Source organism: Ceratotherium simum, chromosome X, assembly GCF_057802395.1.
Source record: "Ceratotherium simum simum isolate JZ-2026a chromosome X, ASM5780239v1, whole genome shotgun sequence".
NCBI lineage: Eukaryota > Metazoa > Chordata > Mammalia > Perissodactyla > Rhinocerotidae > Ceratotherium > Ceratotherium simum.
This window is the reverse complement of record NC_141940.1, coordinates 102,805,066-102,822,847: the sequence shown is the minus strand read 5'-3', so window position 1 is coordinate 102,822,847 and position 17,782 is coordinate 102,805,066. Positions and strand designations below refer to the sequence as shown.

The window sequence follows — 17,782 nt, the reverse complement described above, 5'->3', positions numbered from 1 at the left end:
AAACAATACATGATCATTACAAAATTATATGAAAACATCAATCTGTAAAATAGCATAAATAACATCCATAACCCTACCCATCCTGACACTGTTCTAATTTTACTTATACATATAATTATAAATAAATAAATATATACATTCCATATATATAATATTACCACCTTGAACGAACCCTTCACACAGAGAGTGATTGTAACACCTGATAGTGAGGGTATGGGCGAGTAACTAACCCTTACTTAGCATATTAAATATTTGCTATATATATATATTTCTTTCCATAGCATTCTATATGGGTATGCATCATCTTCACAGAAATAAATGTGGTATGTGTTTCTACAAAATAATATATATATTTTTGGGTATGTAATAAATATTGCAACAAAATAATATCATGCAATACATATTGATTTGTAATATATCACAATTTATTTTAGCAATCTACTCAATTCTGGACATTTAATTTTTTTCCAGCTAGCCCCTCTGTGAAATAATGAACTCACCTGTAGTGAGAAGCTGTAATATGCTGCCCAGATTCCCCTTCAGAAATGAGGGACTTATTTCCTCCGCTGCTAGTAGTGCTCCTGGTGGACAGCCTTCAGCTGTCAACCCTCTTATGGGAATTGCCTTGCCCGAAGAGTCATCTTTCCCAAGTTTGTGTTTCCTTCCCTGAGCAGCCCACATGCAGTGAGTGACCTGACATGGAGTTAAAAAGGTCTGGTCCTCTCTCCTCAAATCGTAACAATTCTGAAGTGTCACTTCAGCTTCAGAACTCCCTGAATAGTCAGATGAGGCCTCTACTGAGATTGCATCACAGCCCAACTTCTCCTTCTGCCCCCTTCTGTTGAGCCAAGAACACTCCCAAATAAACATCCTGATGCTAACCTGCATCTTGGGGTCTGCTTCCCAGGGACCCAAGCTGTGACATTATCTTCCAGTAAATAAATGCTAGGCATTAGGTGGCACTAATTTCTATAACACTCTTGTTCTAAAAGTCTCCATAGTACAGGGGCAAAACTTTCCTATAACAGCAGGCACATTTTCTTCCCATTCCTCCTTCATCAAGTACTTGGGGACTTAAAGTAAGAATGATTTGGAAGAAAGAAAGTGGGTGGACTCTGCATATCTCCCCGGGCTCAAACACACCTGTCTCTAGCCACTGAGTTTCTCAAAACCATCTCACCTTTGACCTGAGGCACACTCATCAGACTCTGCTGTCTGAACACCTCTTTCAACAGAAGGTGCCCTTCTCACTCCACTCCTAGAGTTTCCTTCTAATCCAAGTAAAAAATTCTCATCTATTAGGAAAATGCACATTTTCTGAAGCACTTGGAAAACAACTAGAGTGAAATAAGTTTCTCTCTTTTTTGAAATTTGTAGCATCAAATGGCAAGGGGCTTTGAAACACTACCATTGCCCTTTTGATTCCATCTCCGATTTGAAAGTTTGATTTATTCATGCTGCAAAAATAGCCATCATGATTAATTGGTTTTTTAAGTGTCTATCATTTTTCACCAAGGATAAGTGCTACAATTAGCAAGAGGAACCTCCATACAAACCTATTTAATCATCTAAAATTAATATTTGTTTTAAAGAGCAACTTTATTTAATTGTTTACTTAGATGGATGATATAAAATACCGCTGTGATATTAGAGCAAAATGAAAATGTGGAGAGAAGTAGCACACAGGGAGAGCAAATGCAACTGCAGAGTTGCGATCTATTTACCAAGATCTTAAAACGTGCTTTTAATCCTGAGAACTACAATGTGACATGGAGTTTTCTATCCCAGTTTTACAGATGCTCAAACTGAGGGTCACGGAAGTTGTGTAGCTTGCCGGTAACACACAAGGCAAGGTTTTAGGTGCCTGACTCCAGAAAAGCTCATGCTATTTCTACAAATATGAGAAAAAGCAAGAAAAATGTTCACATAATATTAAAATTCCTCTTTATTTGAGGAAAGGGTGGAGTGTCCAAATTATAACAAAAGTGTTCTTTAGTATGATACTCAATTTTTGTTACGAATAAAAGCTGATATTTGGAGATGTCACCAGAGTTGACAAAGAAAAATAGGATAAGAAAAAAGGAATAAAACAAGGTAATGAGAAAATATTCCCTGTTTATCAGTGTTGGAAACCCTTGTTTATACATGTTTATGTAATACATTATATTTCTCTTGATGTGTAATGAAAGAAAATGAATATGTTAATTTCTATTTCTTTTGAAATGACAAAAGAGATGGTATTTGTATCCTCTTTCTCTTTTCAGCTTTTAAATTCCACAATTACTTATACAACACCACCAAGAAATAGGAAAATACAGTAGACGGCCCTTATCCACGGAGGATATGTTCCAAGACCCTCCGTGGATGCCTGAAACTGTGGGTAGTACCAAACCCTACATAGACTATGTTTTTTCCTATACTATCACAGACTGTGCCTGTGACTTTTGCAGTTTGAGGTGCGACATCAAAACCAGCATGATTTTTTTCTTTCCTTGTTAGGTTAAGAACTTTCACTTTTTAACTTAAAGGAAGCACTTGATGGCTTCTCTTTGGCGCATCTGAACTGCCAGCATCACTACTCTTGCGTGTTGGGGCCATTGTTAAGTAAAATAAGGCTTATTTGAACACAAGCACTGCAATACCACAACAGTTGATCTGATAACAGAGATCGTATACAGTGTGGATAGGCTGGACAAAAGGATGATTCACGCTCTAGGCAGGATGGAGCGAGATTTCATCATGCTACTCAGAATGGCACACAATTTAAAATTTATAAATTATTTCTAGAATTTTCCATTTAACATTTTTGGACTGTGGTTGACCACAGGTAACTGAACCTGAATCCTTCAAGAGCCTGTGGGAGGCTTATAGGTATGCCAAAAAGAAATCTCCCAGTTGATATTACAATTCTGCCTTTCCTTCTTGCCTAGGAGTCTCGATTATTCTAGATCATTTTCTAAAACCCAAGATTTTCCAAAAGAAAGAGTTCTGAACGCCTTTTGAGAGCAAGGAAACCCAGACTTCAGGGACACAGCCATGCCTACCATCTAAAAGTGAAAAAGAAAATATACCTATTATTCATTTTTAAAGACAAAACACAATTACTTTCTCAATCAGGTTATCTTGCAACCTCATTTATCAGTTCTCAGCAGGTTGCTTGCTAAGAGATTCTGAGAGAATGCAACAAAGAGAAGCTAGGAAATCCTAAGGGGGATGAGATCCATAATGTTAGTTTCTACTGTCTATGAGGTTGTCACAGCAAGGGGGCAGTTTAAGGGCATTTGCCTGTCATACGGAGCTTACAAAGGGGAAGAATGGGGCTGATTTTAAAAATCAGCTTATAGTCCATTATATGATTTATTGTCTAAATCATAATACATTTAAGAATGAAAACGAGTGTCATTATTAATAATGCCAGACAACAAGAGTTAACTAAGATTGTCCAGGGTAAACTGGAAGTATAGTCACTTTATCTATAGATAAAGAGAGAAAATTAAAGTATCAACACTTTGAAAACTGAATTATTTGATGTATGGATTCTTTCTTGGAAAACGTTATCTTAAGTTGATATAGAAGAAAGGCTCTGAGCCAAATTGTATTTGATTTAGAAAAAACCAAGGACACATGACATTTCTTATGCTTTTGGAGTTGAGAAATAATTCAATTGGGTTTTATCTGTAAGGTTATAAAGGATTATTCTAGAATATTTTCATGTCAACAGAGAATAATTAGATTCAATGCTTGAAACCAAATAAACTCAATCTTAAAGGTAGAATTTAAGAATGTAATAGCATGATTAGATGGTAATAATATTTCGAGGCAAGGAATTGCTTTTCTAATAAGAAAACTACAACTGACATCTGCATAGTTTCTGATGATGGTAAAAAAAATCGCATCTCAGCTTTAGAAAGTTTGCAGATCAGTTATATATTCTATTCCTTGAAAGAATTGTAGGCCACCTGATCCTGATTTCAAAATATAAATAAAACTGAGAAACAAAAGGGAAGCAAAACTGGGCTTTAGCATTGGTGTTATACCTTAAAAAAACAATAGAAGGTTGAAAAATACCAGTAAGTACCAGAATCACATACATGAAATGCCACATAGTTAGCGGCTATTTGAAATAAACAGGTGTGTACTTAGAGACCAAAAAGAAAAAAATGACCAAAAAATATTCCCATCCCCCTCGCCAGCCTTACAAAATGCTTAAAATCACAATCACTAAGTTATCTGAAGAATACTCCAATGTGAAAGAATTCATATGTATTTCTTTTTAAAGAAACAGATATGACCTTTTATATGCCCTCAATATTGGATAAGAAGTTTAATACAAAAGTTTAAAAGCAGATACGATTCAGGTGCTTCAGTTTGGAAGTTGGTCGAGTAAAGGATAGTTCTACGCAATTTAAAGCAAATTAACTTTTACTTTGAAACCTAAGCTTTGAGGGTCAGAGAAAGAAGAAAAACAAGGTAGAACATGCCTTCTGGTTGTAAAAAAAATATATTTAAAGAGATGAAGGCTTGGGGAACATCTGTGATTGCAACCTCTCTGCTTTATACTGAAAAAGTAGTGTTCTATTCAGTAAAGAGAAGTTACAGGAAATAAATGAGAGAGACCTTTATATCAGCTATGTCTCGGTAAGATCTTTCATATCATATGATAGATTCTTTTGAGGGTACCTAGTTGTAGGCCCAGGGGACAGCTGACATCTGACACCTTGAGGACCAGTAGTCTCCCAACTTTTTTGACTGCAAATACCTACTATTTGAAAAATTTCGGCTCCCACATACCAATCCATATTAATTCAAAATTTTAGGCATATACTATGTTATTAATATATTATATATTTTAGAAAACAAAATATTAACATTAAAAGGATGAAATCAAAATAAATAGAAATAGAATTTATGTTCTTCTTATATATTCCCATTGAGGATCTCTGTAACCGAACACTCAAAGAAAGAGACAAAGCTTTCCATTCCAAGAAAAAAGATGAAAAGTGTGTGATTTCTGTCTTTTAGACTTTATATAGGAAAAAACTAAAATGTATAGGCATTTTAATGCCTTTAAGTGCTGCCCTATATCGTGTGCTTCTCTTTAAAACTTTCATGCTAATTTTAATAATCAATATAAATTATTATATGTAATATATAAATGTATTTTATAGACAACACTGATTTTATAGGATGCCGTGTTAAACTTTTTCCCTCAGATATTCATTCAGGAGAAAGCCTAGCCACTTGGTCCCTGGTAAGTATATCATAATGAGAGGTACAAATGCTACCCTAGTAACCACTTCCCAAATTATAGACGTGGTGCTAAGAGGAAAGATTTCTGAAAGATTAATTTAGTAAAAACAAATGCATGTACAGAAATCGAGTGACTCACAGAGGCACGCACATTTGACTCGGATAAGTTAACATTCTTGACACTGTGCTCCAGAAGAAGTCTCACACAAACATGATCTCCATGGAGAAATGACTGAGAAATGCTGAGCTAAACAATGCTAACGTTCCTGGAGGACTTTCCCGTGACTGCTATGCTGATGTGCACCGGGGATCTCTATGATGGCATGCACATTTCTCAGCTTATTTGACTTTTTCGTGAGGAACATCTATTAACATCTCATGCGTCTAGCGTTCCGCAGAACAGCTGGGGAAATGTTGCAATATTCTATCTCCTAGGAACGAGAGTACATTTCCTAGTCAAAATCTTAACACTCACCATTTTCTATTTTTTTACAGCATAAAATAGACAATGGAGATTACGAGAGGCAAGAGTGGTTGCTCTTGTTGGAGCATGTGGTGAGAAAGAAGGAAAAATCTAGGAACTTGGGTCTTGGGATAGTGCTGCAATGAAGAGAGCATGGATGGCCAAGTAAACACTGGGGCTTGTGCCGAGAGCTCGGGAAGATCATGTAAAGGAGTTATGTTATGAAAAGGGCAACACAGACAGGGAAAAAAACTTCATGTTTTCAAAAATTGTATATTAAATGGGCCATATTACCAATTTTCCTGTTTGATCATCATTCTAGAACTGGTAATCTTTAATTGCTTATATTTTTCCTTGAACTCCATGGGCGTGTTTGGGTCTTAATAATTCAGAATACGAAAACTGATGACCTAATTCTATGTATATTGATGCTAATGGACCTTTTCTGAATTTGTCAGGCTGTTTAAGCTATTATGAAAGTGACTGCTTTCTCTTTCTCCAATTTAAAAATATTCAGAGGCAAAAAGATGGAAAAGAATAATATAATTTTTCCTTAATTTTATTTCATTGATATCTGAAATAAATGTAAACAGACAACGTGTGTGTCATAGCTGTTTAGAACAGCGCTGTCCAATACTACTTCCTGCAGTGATGGAAATGTTCTATACCTATGCTGTCCAATATGGTAGTCACTAGTCAGATGTGGTTATTGAACATTTGAAATGGGGCTAGTGCAACCAAAGAAGTGATTTTAAGTTTTAATTAATTTAAATTTAAATAGCCACACGTGGCTAGTGGCTATTATACTGGACTGTGAAGATTTAGAGAATTATAGACAACACATGCGGTTAATTAAAAGTTACTCCTTGAGGGCCGGCCCGGTGGCATAGTGGTTAAGTTCACACGCTCCACTTCGGCAGCCCGGGGTTCAGATCCTGGGCACGGACCTACTCACTGCTCATCAAGCCATGCTGACGGGGTATCCCACATAGAAGAGCTACAACTCTATAACTATGATATACAACTATGTACTGGGGCTTTGGGGAGAAAAAAGAAAAAGAGGAAGATTGGCAATAGATGTTAGCACAGGGCCAATCTTCCTCAAAAAAAGGAAAAGTTACTCCTTGAGAATAGAGGAAATATAAACACAATATATTTGAATTTCCCACTTAACTTACACTGTTTTCAGTGATCTTTGTACGGTATGATTGTAAAGTAAAATAATTGATGTCTACTGTAGTACTAGGGTTATTCTTTACATTCACAGCCTCATTCCATCTCTGTGATGAGAGAACTAAGAAGACAGGAAAACAATTGCATCATTTTTAGCTAATTAAAAGCTACTTAAGTCTAAAGGAGAAAAATATGCATTAGTTAAGAGTATTTTGTCAGGCATAGCTAGTTGCCTACTCACTATCCATTCTTTCCATCTTAACTAAAAGAATCCAAATTTTGCTCAGAATAGCAGTTTTAGGATTAGGTCACCACTTTTATTCCGAATTATAAAGAAAGAAACGCACTTAGTCATTTAAAATACTCTATCATCCCAGGATCCCTTGAAGCTAGGAGTGGTCATGTGACATGACACATTTCTGGTCAATGCGGTGAAAGTAGACATCTTCTACATGTGACTGCCAGAAGAGCTTTTGTTTTCCTTATAAACAGGAGCTGACACACCTGGCACACGCATTTACCTTCTCATTTCCCCTTTCTCCACTTTGAAACACAGACATAGTGCTCAGAGGCAGCGTAGTCATCTTGAGACCACAGGGAGGAATGAAAGCCACATGTCGGGGATGGCTGGGGACGGCTAAAGAAGGAGTTGGGACACCTGATTTCGTGGCTGCTGAACCTACCCTGGAACACGTAATTCTGGAGGTCTTGCTAAATGAGAAAAATAAATTCCTATCTGGATAAGCTATTGTAGTGAGGATTTTGTCACAGGCCGCCAAACACAATCCTAACAGTATTAACTGGAAAAAAAGAGTCTTTAATTTCTAAAATTCTTAGAGTCTAAAACTATAATTGTTTTTGCTTGATGTGGTAAATTTAATTCCCAGGAGCCTTTCATTCATCACTGACCAAAAACAGACATAAATCATGCTGCATTTAAAAGTTAAAATAAACATAAATATGCATATGGCTCTATAACACATTGTTAAATTCCAAATGCTAAGTAAACCTAGTCATCCATGAAGATAAAGTAAATCAGCAATATTTATAAAACACCTTGTATGTCCTTAGCTGCTATAGCAAACAGAATACTATGCTTGCCTTTAAGGAAATTTAAATTCATTTCAAGGGCTAAAATATAAAAAAGTAAAAAGTCAAATGACAATAAATATTTTAAAAGGGAAACTGAAGACAATAGAAGCAGCTTTACAAGAAAATATATAGTTAATGGACAAAATAATTTTGCAGTGAATCACTAATTACAAAGACCAATACAGATTGGAGTTATCAAAACAAATTTCTCAGAGAAGGCAGGGATAGATCTCAAAGGCTTCAATGCTCTGACAAACCAGTCAACTCTACATTTCTAATCATTATAATCAACTTTAAGGAGTGTGAAGGAACCCTGAGTCATTGGTGTGGTAACTTCATAATTGGATTTGGTTAGAAGTCACACCTTGAAATGGCTGCATGGTTTTCATCTAAAAAGTTTCCTAATGCTAAAAATAACAGACATCCTCATTTTGATTTAGAGAACAATTTTACTGTAAAATCTCATTATATATAGCTTCTTGCCTGCTTGCACTTTCCAACTGCTATTATCTGCCCCCAATAACTGTCCTCTTCCAGTGCCTAACACCTATTATATAACTTAAAAAAAATAAAATCAAACTTGGGTAAGTGTGGTAAAGTGGCAGTTTGATTTTTATGTCCAATTCTCAAAGGGCATTTAGGGTCCTGTCTGTGGCAGCTTTTTATGATTTTCATATAATATGATATGACAGAAAAGCATAGCCTCAACAGAGTTCCTACAGATTAGTTGTCCTCTCACCACAATCTAGTTCTTTTAGTTTTAGGGGAAAAAAAAGGATGAAGGAGTTAACTGTAAATTATTCTCGTCTCTCCACTTTCTTAAGTAGAGATTTACCTATATACTTCTTCCCCAAACCTTCCCCATGGCTTTACTTTTTCTTATTTCTAGTTGGAAGGTTTAAAAATAATCATACAGCTGAACACAGATTAAATCAGTTTTGGGGGGAGGGTAAAGTCTATCATTACAAAATTTATTCTACTTCCATAATTGAAGGGAGAATATGTCAGGTAAATCAAAGCATTTCTATTATTGAGATGAGTAATATAGAAGATATTCTTTCCTTGAAAAAATTATAGAAAATACAAAATTCTTGAATATGATGCTACTTGTTTACACAGAGTGTGAAATATAAAGATAAAGGAATCTGGAAGGATTTATGAATTAATAAGATTATATTCAAAGTGATTTTTATGAATTTAATAAAGAATTGACTCAAATCACTCTAGAAACCCTGGTATTATTTTTAGTGAATTCATAAAAGATCACAAGAACGTGGTCAAATCCTAGTGCTTCTCTCTCAAAAACAATGCAGCTATGAGCACCTTGGAAATTTACTGATCAATTAGATTGGTTTATGAAATGTTAAAACATGAGAATATATCATGCAAAAATAAATTTTCGCCTACAGATTACTGAATAAAAATTAACAAGACGCCTGGAAAGAGAAGTCTAGCTTAATTTTCTTCTGTATGAGAAAGGCAGGCACATATTAAGAGGAAGAAAACAAATGATTGATTGATTCATTCTAATATGTATATGATTGAAACCACCATATGCTTCCTTCACAGAAGATACACTCTAAAATTGAAGCCTATATTCTTATTTTTAATCCTCAAGAGCAGATAACACTGATATCTTTCACCTCGAGTGTTTAATAAGTAACAGATACATGAAAAGCTCCTAAAAGGTAGTCGTTATATTCCTAATGAATCTGCATGACATTGTAACTCAGGGGTCTCCAAAGTAGGTATTTGAGGGAGGAAAGAAAGTATTAGGAGTACTTATTTTCATTGCAGACTATTAAAAATATCTACTTCAGGGCCGGCCCTATGGCTTGGCGGTTGAGTGCGTGCGCTCTGCTACTGGCAGCCTGGGTTCGGATCCCGGGCACGCCCGACGCACGGCTTCTCCGGCCATGCTGAGGCCACGTCCCACATACAGCAACTAGAAGGATGTGCAACTATGACATACAACTATCTACTGGGGCTTTGGGGGAAAAAATGAATAAATAAAAAATTATAAAAAAAAATCTACTTTATATGTATGTTAATAACATGTATACATATTTATCACTTTAACATAAGTAATCATATACAGAAAAGAGTGGATAAAGTACAAAAACACTTAGTAATAGCGATGTGTGATCATCGTTTTACCTCATTCTCAATTATTCACTAACATACATAGGAAATCAAATTTAAATCCAAACTCTTACTCCACTATTTCTTTCCAACATCATTTCCTAATAGTCCCCTACCTGCCTTTAACACACTTTGTAACACGGTTTTTAACGACAATTTGTTGAACTAAGGAATGAATAAACAAAGAACCATGCACCTAACATTAACATTACCCTAACATTAAGGGTAATACGAAGAAGAACTTACATTATAACACACTGTAACTTCAATTATAGACTTCAAGTACCCCAAATTATGGTGAAATAAAGAGCCCAAAGAGCAGGTGATAATATTTAGCGTTAATAACATTACATAGCTTTCAAAAGAGACTAAGAGACATTGAATACTTATATTGTTTTCTTTTTTTTTCTTTTAAGTTTAATTTTATTTATTTTCCCCCCAAAGCCCCAGTAGACAGTTGTACGTCATAGCTGCACATCCTTCTAGTTGCTGTATGTGGGACACGGCCTCAGCACGGCCAGAGAAATGGTGCGTTGGTGCACGCCCGGGATCCGAACCAGGGCCGCCAGCAGCGGAGCGCGCGCACTTAACAGCCAAGCCACGGGGCCAGCCGTATATTGCTTTCTTATAAAACTTAGAGAAGATCTCAGATTTTAGGTATTTTATGAAAGTAATAAAAGCCATTTCATAGAAAGGAACCCCTATCTAGACCCAAGCAAGGAAATTTGTAAATAGAATTCAGTATTTAAAAACAATGAGAAACATAAACTTCCTTATCAGAATCCCACTGGTATTTCACTGAAAACGCAGTACACTGGCTTTTATCAGAAATCAAGTAAATATCATGGTTCAGTTTTACTTCATGAGGTTTTGACAGAAAATTTTACAGTGAGTTGAATTGAAATGTAGTAAGATATGCATTTCCATTCATAGACTTTGAAACATGTGATTTGGTAAAGCTTATGTTTATTTGTAAGTAAAAAAAGTGTATGGTATCATTTTCCATAAAAAGGTTATGAGACTTTGAAAATGGGATTTTTTTTGTGTTTGCAGCTCTATGATCTTAGCAGTTAAGGGGAATTTATTTTGTCATGACTACAGAGTGTAAGTCATATTAATGACATTGATATATCTTTACATCCATCAGTGAAGATAATAGAGAATTTGGTTCTCATTAGGTAAGGAAAGAAGACCGTATGCATGTGGGGCAGTGATCCACAGAGTGATGAGCTTTCTCAGGAGACTGTACATTTATCAGAAGATAATTGCAGTTCAAAATTTGCAAATATCTTCAGCCAAACATATTACAACATTATTCTTTGTAGAATGCAACACATATCTTCTATGTATGGAAAGACAACACACTCTGGTGTGGTGTTTCTTAAACAAGGTTGTGCAGAAATGAACAGATGAGATGAGGGCTGGATGGCTGTTTGATAAAAGAGAAAAATAGAATAATCAACCTCCTCATCCTAAGATGACTGTCATCCAACTTGTGAAATCTGTTGGATACCCATGGAAATTAACTGGGTTTCGTTTGTTTTGTTACAATTTTGGTGGAGAAATGAGGAGACGTTGAAGAAGTGTGTGTGTGCGGGGGAGTCATAGAAAAAGAAAAAGAAGTAAGAAACACTATCTATTCCCAAGAAGTCTGGATTTACATTAGAACGATTACATTCACTAAGTGACCTTAGGCCAATTAACTATATTGTCTGTAACTTTTCTCATTTGTTGAATAAGGGAAACCATTTGTAATACCCACTTTTCTGCTATGATCATGGCAATAGAATAACACCAAGAAACATTTTTCTGTTTTGTTTTTAGTTGAAACAATCGATGCCACTTTTTCCCCACATTGTTCCACCAGTTCTTCTAGGTCCAAGCTAGACAGGTTCTTTTGTCATCAGATTGCGGTTGAATTTATTCAACAAAAGTTATAATCAGAACGATTCTGGAGCCATTCAACTGCTCTTTGTGTGGATATAGCCCGAGTTTAAAAAATAATCATAGAAATTTTATTAAAGACTTTGACCTTAACAATAAAAGAAATTAAACACATCCAAGCAATTATTGCCCATTTAAATATACACTGTACCCACTCAAACTGCTTATTCAATCTTTGGATAATGAAATCTCGCAGGTAGCAGTGTAACGTGTAGTTAAAAATGAATCTTGTCCAGATTGACCAATTCGTCTCAACTCCAACCTGGAGAGATCTTATTAAAGGATAAAACTCCTTTGCCGATTCAATTCTTTATTCAAGCGCCTGTGGTTCAGATTTAGTGGTGAACTACCCTCAACACCTGGCCTAAATGGCTTGAAAAAAGACTATAATTTATTTAGCACAGGCAACCAGACACCAGTAGTAAAAAAATAATGATATCATATGGCCACGTAAATCTTATCTGTTCATAGCAACACAGTTCTCCCCTGCACAAACCTCTCCCCAAATTGGTCAGCCTTCTATCTTCCCAACCTCTCTCTCCACCCCCCCACCCTCCAGCCCTTTTCTGGATTTCTCCTTTCCTCCTTTTTTTTCCTCTCTAATATTTCTTCCTTCCTTTCTTCCTTCCCTCCTCTTCCCTTCTCCTTTTCCCCCCTCCTTCCATTCTTTCCTTCCCTGGTCCCTCCTCCCCCTCTGTCTTTCCCACCTTCCTTGTCCTAAGGGTCATATTTAATCATCACTTTCAGGGAAAACTCTAGACATATTTTCCCCTTCATTTGATAGATTATGTCAATAAAAGAAAACTGTGAATAATTGTCAAAACACTTTTTTTCAGAGCAATTTTACTTAAACACGTGATGAAATAGGAAAAGCAATTTTTATCAGATTTCTCTGACACTAAACTATAAATTACAAATCATCTTCTGCTATTAATTCACAATTTTAGAAAGTAAACTTGAGCTTCAAAATAAACTTAGAGTTTACTTTTTTTTTTATTGGTGTCATAATGGTTTATACGATCGAGTTTTACTTTTAAAGGCTTAATTTTCATATTTCACATCTCTATTTTTCTACAATTTAATGGTATACTTTTTACTCTCTAAAATTAAGCAGTCAAGTTGCTTAATTTTTTAAATGGCTACATTTTACAATCTTTTAGAAAATTATAGTTGCAATTATAACTTCCATTTTTTACTTAATATAATTCACTTAGTAAAAATTATTTTCATTTCGAAATGGTAGCAGCCTCCTATTTTCTAAAATAAGAACTTAATTTATTGAAATAAAACCAAATATGTGATTTTGAATTCAAGGTCTAGAACTATGAAAAGCTAGCTTATTCAAATGCCATGTCCTTACTCGCTTTCTGGAGATAATATTTCAATCATTGGATGCCTAACATTTGATCTGAACTTCATAAATTCAAAACTAAGTTCTCTTAGACTCATAAAATGTTTTGTTTCATCATCTTACCTAACTTCTGATGATTCACAGCTACAATTCCCAACTTCAATCTCTGTTAAAAACGAAGCTTATCACATTTCATTCACATTATCTATCAAGCAAGCTACATTTATTGAGAACCAATTAGTGTATGTGTGAGGGTCAAACAAACTTATATTTAGGTCTGGAGGCATAAATGGTCTTTATTTCAGATATCCATATTGCAGTGTTGAAATAGATAAACATATCACTTAGATCATGATAATCACTCTCTGAAAATCTCCTTTATTTGCTCTGTCCTCCACCCTATTCTAGTTATTCTTGCTTGAGTTTGGTGGATATTTATTGCTTCTTGGCTGCTCAGCATCCTTTCCATCTTCAAATTTTAACAGACTTCAATTTCTTGGGGGGGGGAATTACTGCTCCCTCATTTCGAGGGGCTTTGGAAGGATAAGGTTTTAAATGAAAATATTCTGCTCTCTTCTAGCTAAGAGATAGGTGTGTGGCCCAAGCAAGGTCAGCTGGATTTCCTCTCCCAGGACTTTAAATTTTGAACAGTTACACAGTATGGAGAAAAAAGAGGATCACAAAGAGACACAAGTAGTTCCTGCTAACTAGACGCCCAGGCATACTCAGATCCCTTTTCTTTTTCTAAGCCTTTTTCCGTTATCATGCTAATTCCAGTCTATTTACTTTCTGCTTGATATAATCAGGGGATATTTTCTGCTGCTTGCATCGAGAGAATCCTAAATGATATACAGCTAAACTAAAATTGATGATTTTATATACTTCTGTGTTTAAAATCCTTTAAGGTTGCCACTGACTGCAGGCCATAATCAAAACTCCTTAGTCTGGCAAGGACACATTTTTTTAACCCAACTCCTCTCTATTCAACCTCATCAATTTCTTTCTTATCCCCTTAATTTCAGCCATATGGAATCACAATTTCTATAATATACTATGCTGTTTTCCACATCAGTGAAAAGTACAGTTGGTTCCCTCTGCCAGGATTGCCTTTCTCATTTTATCTACCTGGTTAATTTCAACTTGTTCTTTAAGACTTGGCTTCAGTTTTATTTTCTTTGAGAAGTTTTTCCTGATATCTGCTCTCTTCTCTGGCTTAGTTAGATGTCCTCTCTCTGACGTAAGTCCCTAGAGTGTCACTCAAGCATACCAAGGGAAGCAGAAAACCATGGTGGTTAAGGATGGGGACTCTGCAAGCAGACTGCTTAGTTTCAAATCCCATTGCTCTCTTCACTACTTGACCTTGGGCAGGTCATTTAACCTTACTGTGCTTTAGTATCAATCTCAAGTGTTGTGAGCATGAAGTAATACATGTGAAGTACTTAGACCAGTGATTGCATATCATTAGTGTTCAATATATGCTAGGTATTATCCTGAAATTTATTTCTATCATAGTGCTATTATTGCTTTTCCCCTTCCTCTTCTTTAATCTGTGCGTTCCTATCTTGTCCAACTCTGTATTTCCCAGGCACTTAGTAGTAGCTCAATAAAAATTTGTTAAAAGAATATATAAACAAATAGGCATTGATAGTGTTTTATAGTTTATAAAGCCTTTTTGGACTATAACCTCATTTCTCACACCTCAAACATTAAAGTTAGGATTGTTTTATTTAAAACTTTACATAGAGGAAATATTTATTTCCCGGTACTATAATAAATACTTCCCCAAACTTACCTCTTTTTCTTGTCCCCCTCCACACACACACATTTGTTTAATGTTTATTTAGGGTCATTTTACTGACCATTTAGTGATTGAAGCCATAAAATGCAAAAACTGACAATGTCTTTATAAATTATTTTTTTTAATATGAGAGGAGGAAGCAAGAAAAGCATCCCAGTATTAAGCAAGAGAAGGGAGATTAGAGAGAGATATATATGACATTTACAAATCCTGGCTTTTTGTAACCTCAGACATGGCACTTGAACTTCCTCTCTGAATTAATTTTGGACCTATATTTAAGTACTATCACTTTGAAGAGCATCAACTTAGTAGTCTTTTCTGAAAAAGACAAATTGATTTGGAGAACTCTGACGACTATTGAGCAGGTCAATGCCTTCCCTAAAGCCCAGGCTCACAAATCCCTCACAAGAGAGTGTGGACTTTCTCTCCCACTCTAATATCGAGTGGCTTTTACAGGAGGCCATAACGTCAAGGGCAGAATGGGGTGCAGATGTGGAAACGAACTCTTATTTTCATGTATTATTATTATATGACATACAGTTTGCACAACACAAATGCCATGAGCAGGCGGATTTACATAGTTTGCTGTAGAACCTAATATTAATTACTAACACTAGTTAAATACTTGCAGTAAGCAAGGCAATGCGGGAAGCATTTCTCATGTACTACCTGATTTAATCCTCATGACAACGTACAAGGCAGATAGTATCATTATCCACATTGTACAGATAGATAAACTCAGGTTCAGGGAGGTTGAATAACTTACCCAAGGTCACACAGCTATAGTAGAGGAGCCAAGCTTTGAAAACAGACAATCTAACTCCAAAGCCCCTGCTTTAAACATTATAACACACTATCTCTTCCAGTTAGTAATAGTCCTGGAAGTATTGGTATAACTCAGTACGACATTGTGAAGGAATGTACCTCTTGTTTCTGTATGTATCAGCACATTGCAATTGTAAAGGCTGAGCACAGTGTCTGACATAGGCTATATACACAAATACTCGTAAATCACCAAATGGTAGCCACATTTACAGTTAATACTGGCAGGCAGTATACGCATTAAGTAAGAACACAGGCTTAGGAACCAAACAGACTTGAATTTGAATCTTTGCTCTGCTACTTACTAGAGTGTGACATCTATGAGCCTCAATGGCTTTTTCTGAAAAATGTGGCTACTAATACTTGTTATAAAGCAGTACTAAAACCAATTATACATATACATATAACGTTGACATATCTTTATATACACACATATCCATCACTATATGGTGAATGTGAATGTGAATTCTGTGTACCCAGAGGAGGAAACCAAGATGCAGAGAACGATTTGATCACAATCATGTCATTTGCAAATGACAAAGCAAAACCAGTGAATTCAGATCCTCTGAGTGTAAGATCAAGGTACTTTAAACGCAGGTTATTTACTATCAAATTATTTTTATTCCTACTGAATTGCTAAAGTTCATTTTAAAAAGAAATCTGTCTGCCTTACTCCTTGTTTTCTTCAAAAAGTAGTTCTGTAACAACCAAATACCTTTAGTACAATTTATTACTTCTTTAGAAAAGACTTGAAAATCATTTACAAGTGAAATAACTATAGTGTATAAACCTTTCAAAACTACTTTTCTTATTCATTCAGAGATGTAAAGATATATAATATATTTGTTCCAGCTAGGTAAACCACATTTATATCAATGTATCTTTATGTTTCTAGTTGATGTCATAATTTTGCAGAATGGATTCCAATGAGGCTGAGAAATGCAATCTTTGTATTAAAAACATGTTTATTTGTGTATAGCATTGCATAAATACCAATTTTAAGATCAAAGATATTTTAAAATATATTATGTTTTGTTACTTTTCTTTTTTTTATTTATAGCTAACTTTCAAGTATACTTATCATCGGAGGAGGAAAATTGGCACAGACAACTCAGAAGAGTGAATAACCAATTCCTGGATTATTACACTTGATTCTGTAATACATTATGGCTGCAGAGTGCCAAAACAAACAGTTTAAATGTAAACAGCTCAATTGAGCTACTTATTTGATATTAAATAGATTTTTTAAATACCAGTTGTTTAGTGAATTTAATTAAGCCAACTATACTTGTAAGGTTTATGCTTTTTTCCTTGTATTATTCCTTTGTAATTTATGGCTGTTTTAGATAATTGCATTAATTTTTTTCCTTGATCATACTCATGCTGAATAGAGTGGAAAGAATTGTGTGTTTGCTGACAGAGAAAACCTGTCTAAAAGTTGGTGGGAAATGGTCTAGGAGAGTGAACTGACTTGTGGAAAATCTTCACGTTAAAGAAAAACCTCTGCCATACCTTCTGCTTGATGATCATCTCGTTGATGTCTTCAAGATCACCCACCATCACCCTCTGTGATTTTATAACTTGGGCAAGCAGAGACAGCCAGTCGGTAAGTTCTGTCCAAGCCCGGTTGAAATCTGCCAGAGCAGGTACCTCCAACAGCAAGGAAGACGGCATTTCTACTTTGGAGATGGCAGTTTCCTTGGTAACCACAGGTTGTGTCACCAGAGTAACAGTCTGACTAGGAGCT

At 35.5% G+C, this 17,782-nt stretch overlaps 1 protein-coding gene across 4 annotated transcripts in view; it reads right to left on the bottom strand.

Moving 5' to 3' along the window:
* Positions 1–17,782, bottom strand: part of LOC101392552 (dystrophin) — a 760,070-nt gene that overhangs the window by 606,435 nt on the left and 135,853 nt on the right. For all 4 annotated transcript variants that reach the window (XM_004435057.3, XM_087426760.1, XM_087426761.1 and 1 more), the window contains exon 6: positions 17,548–17,780. In XM_004435057.3, the coding sequence (XP_004435114.2) occupies positions 17,548–17,709 (162 nt within the window). In that variant the 5' untranslated portion in view covers positions 17,710–17,780. The remainder of the gene's footprint in view (positions 1–17,547; positions 17,781–17,782) is intronic.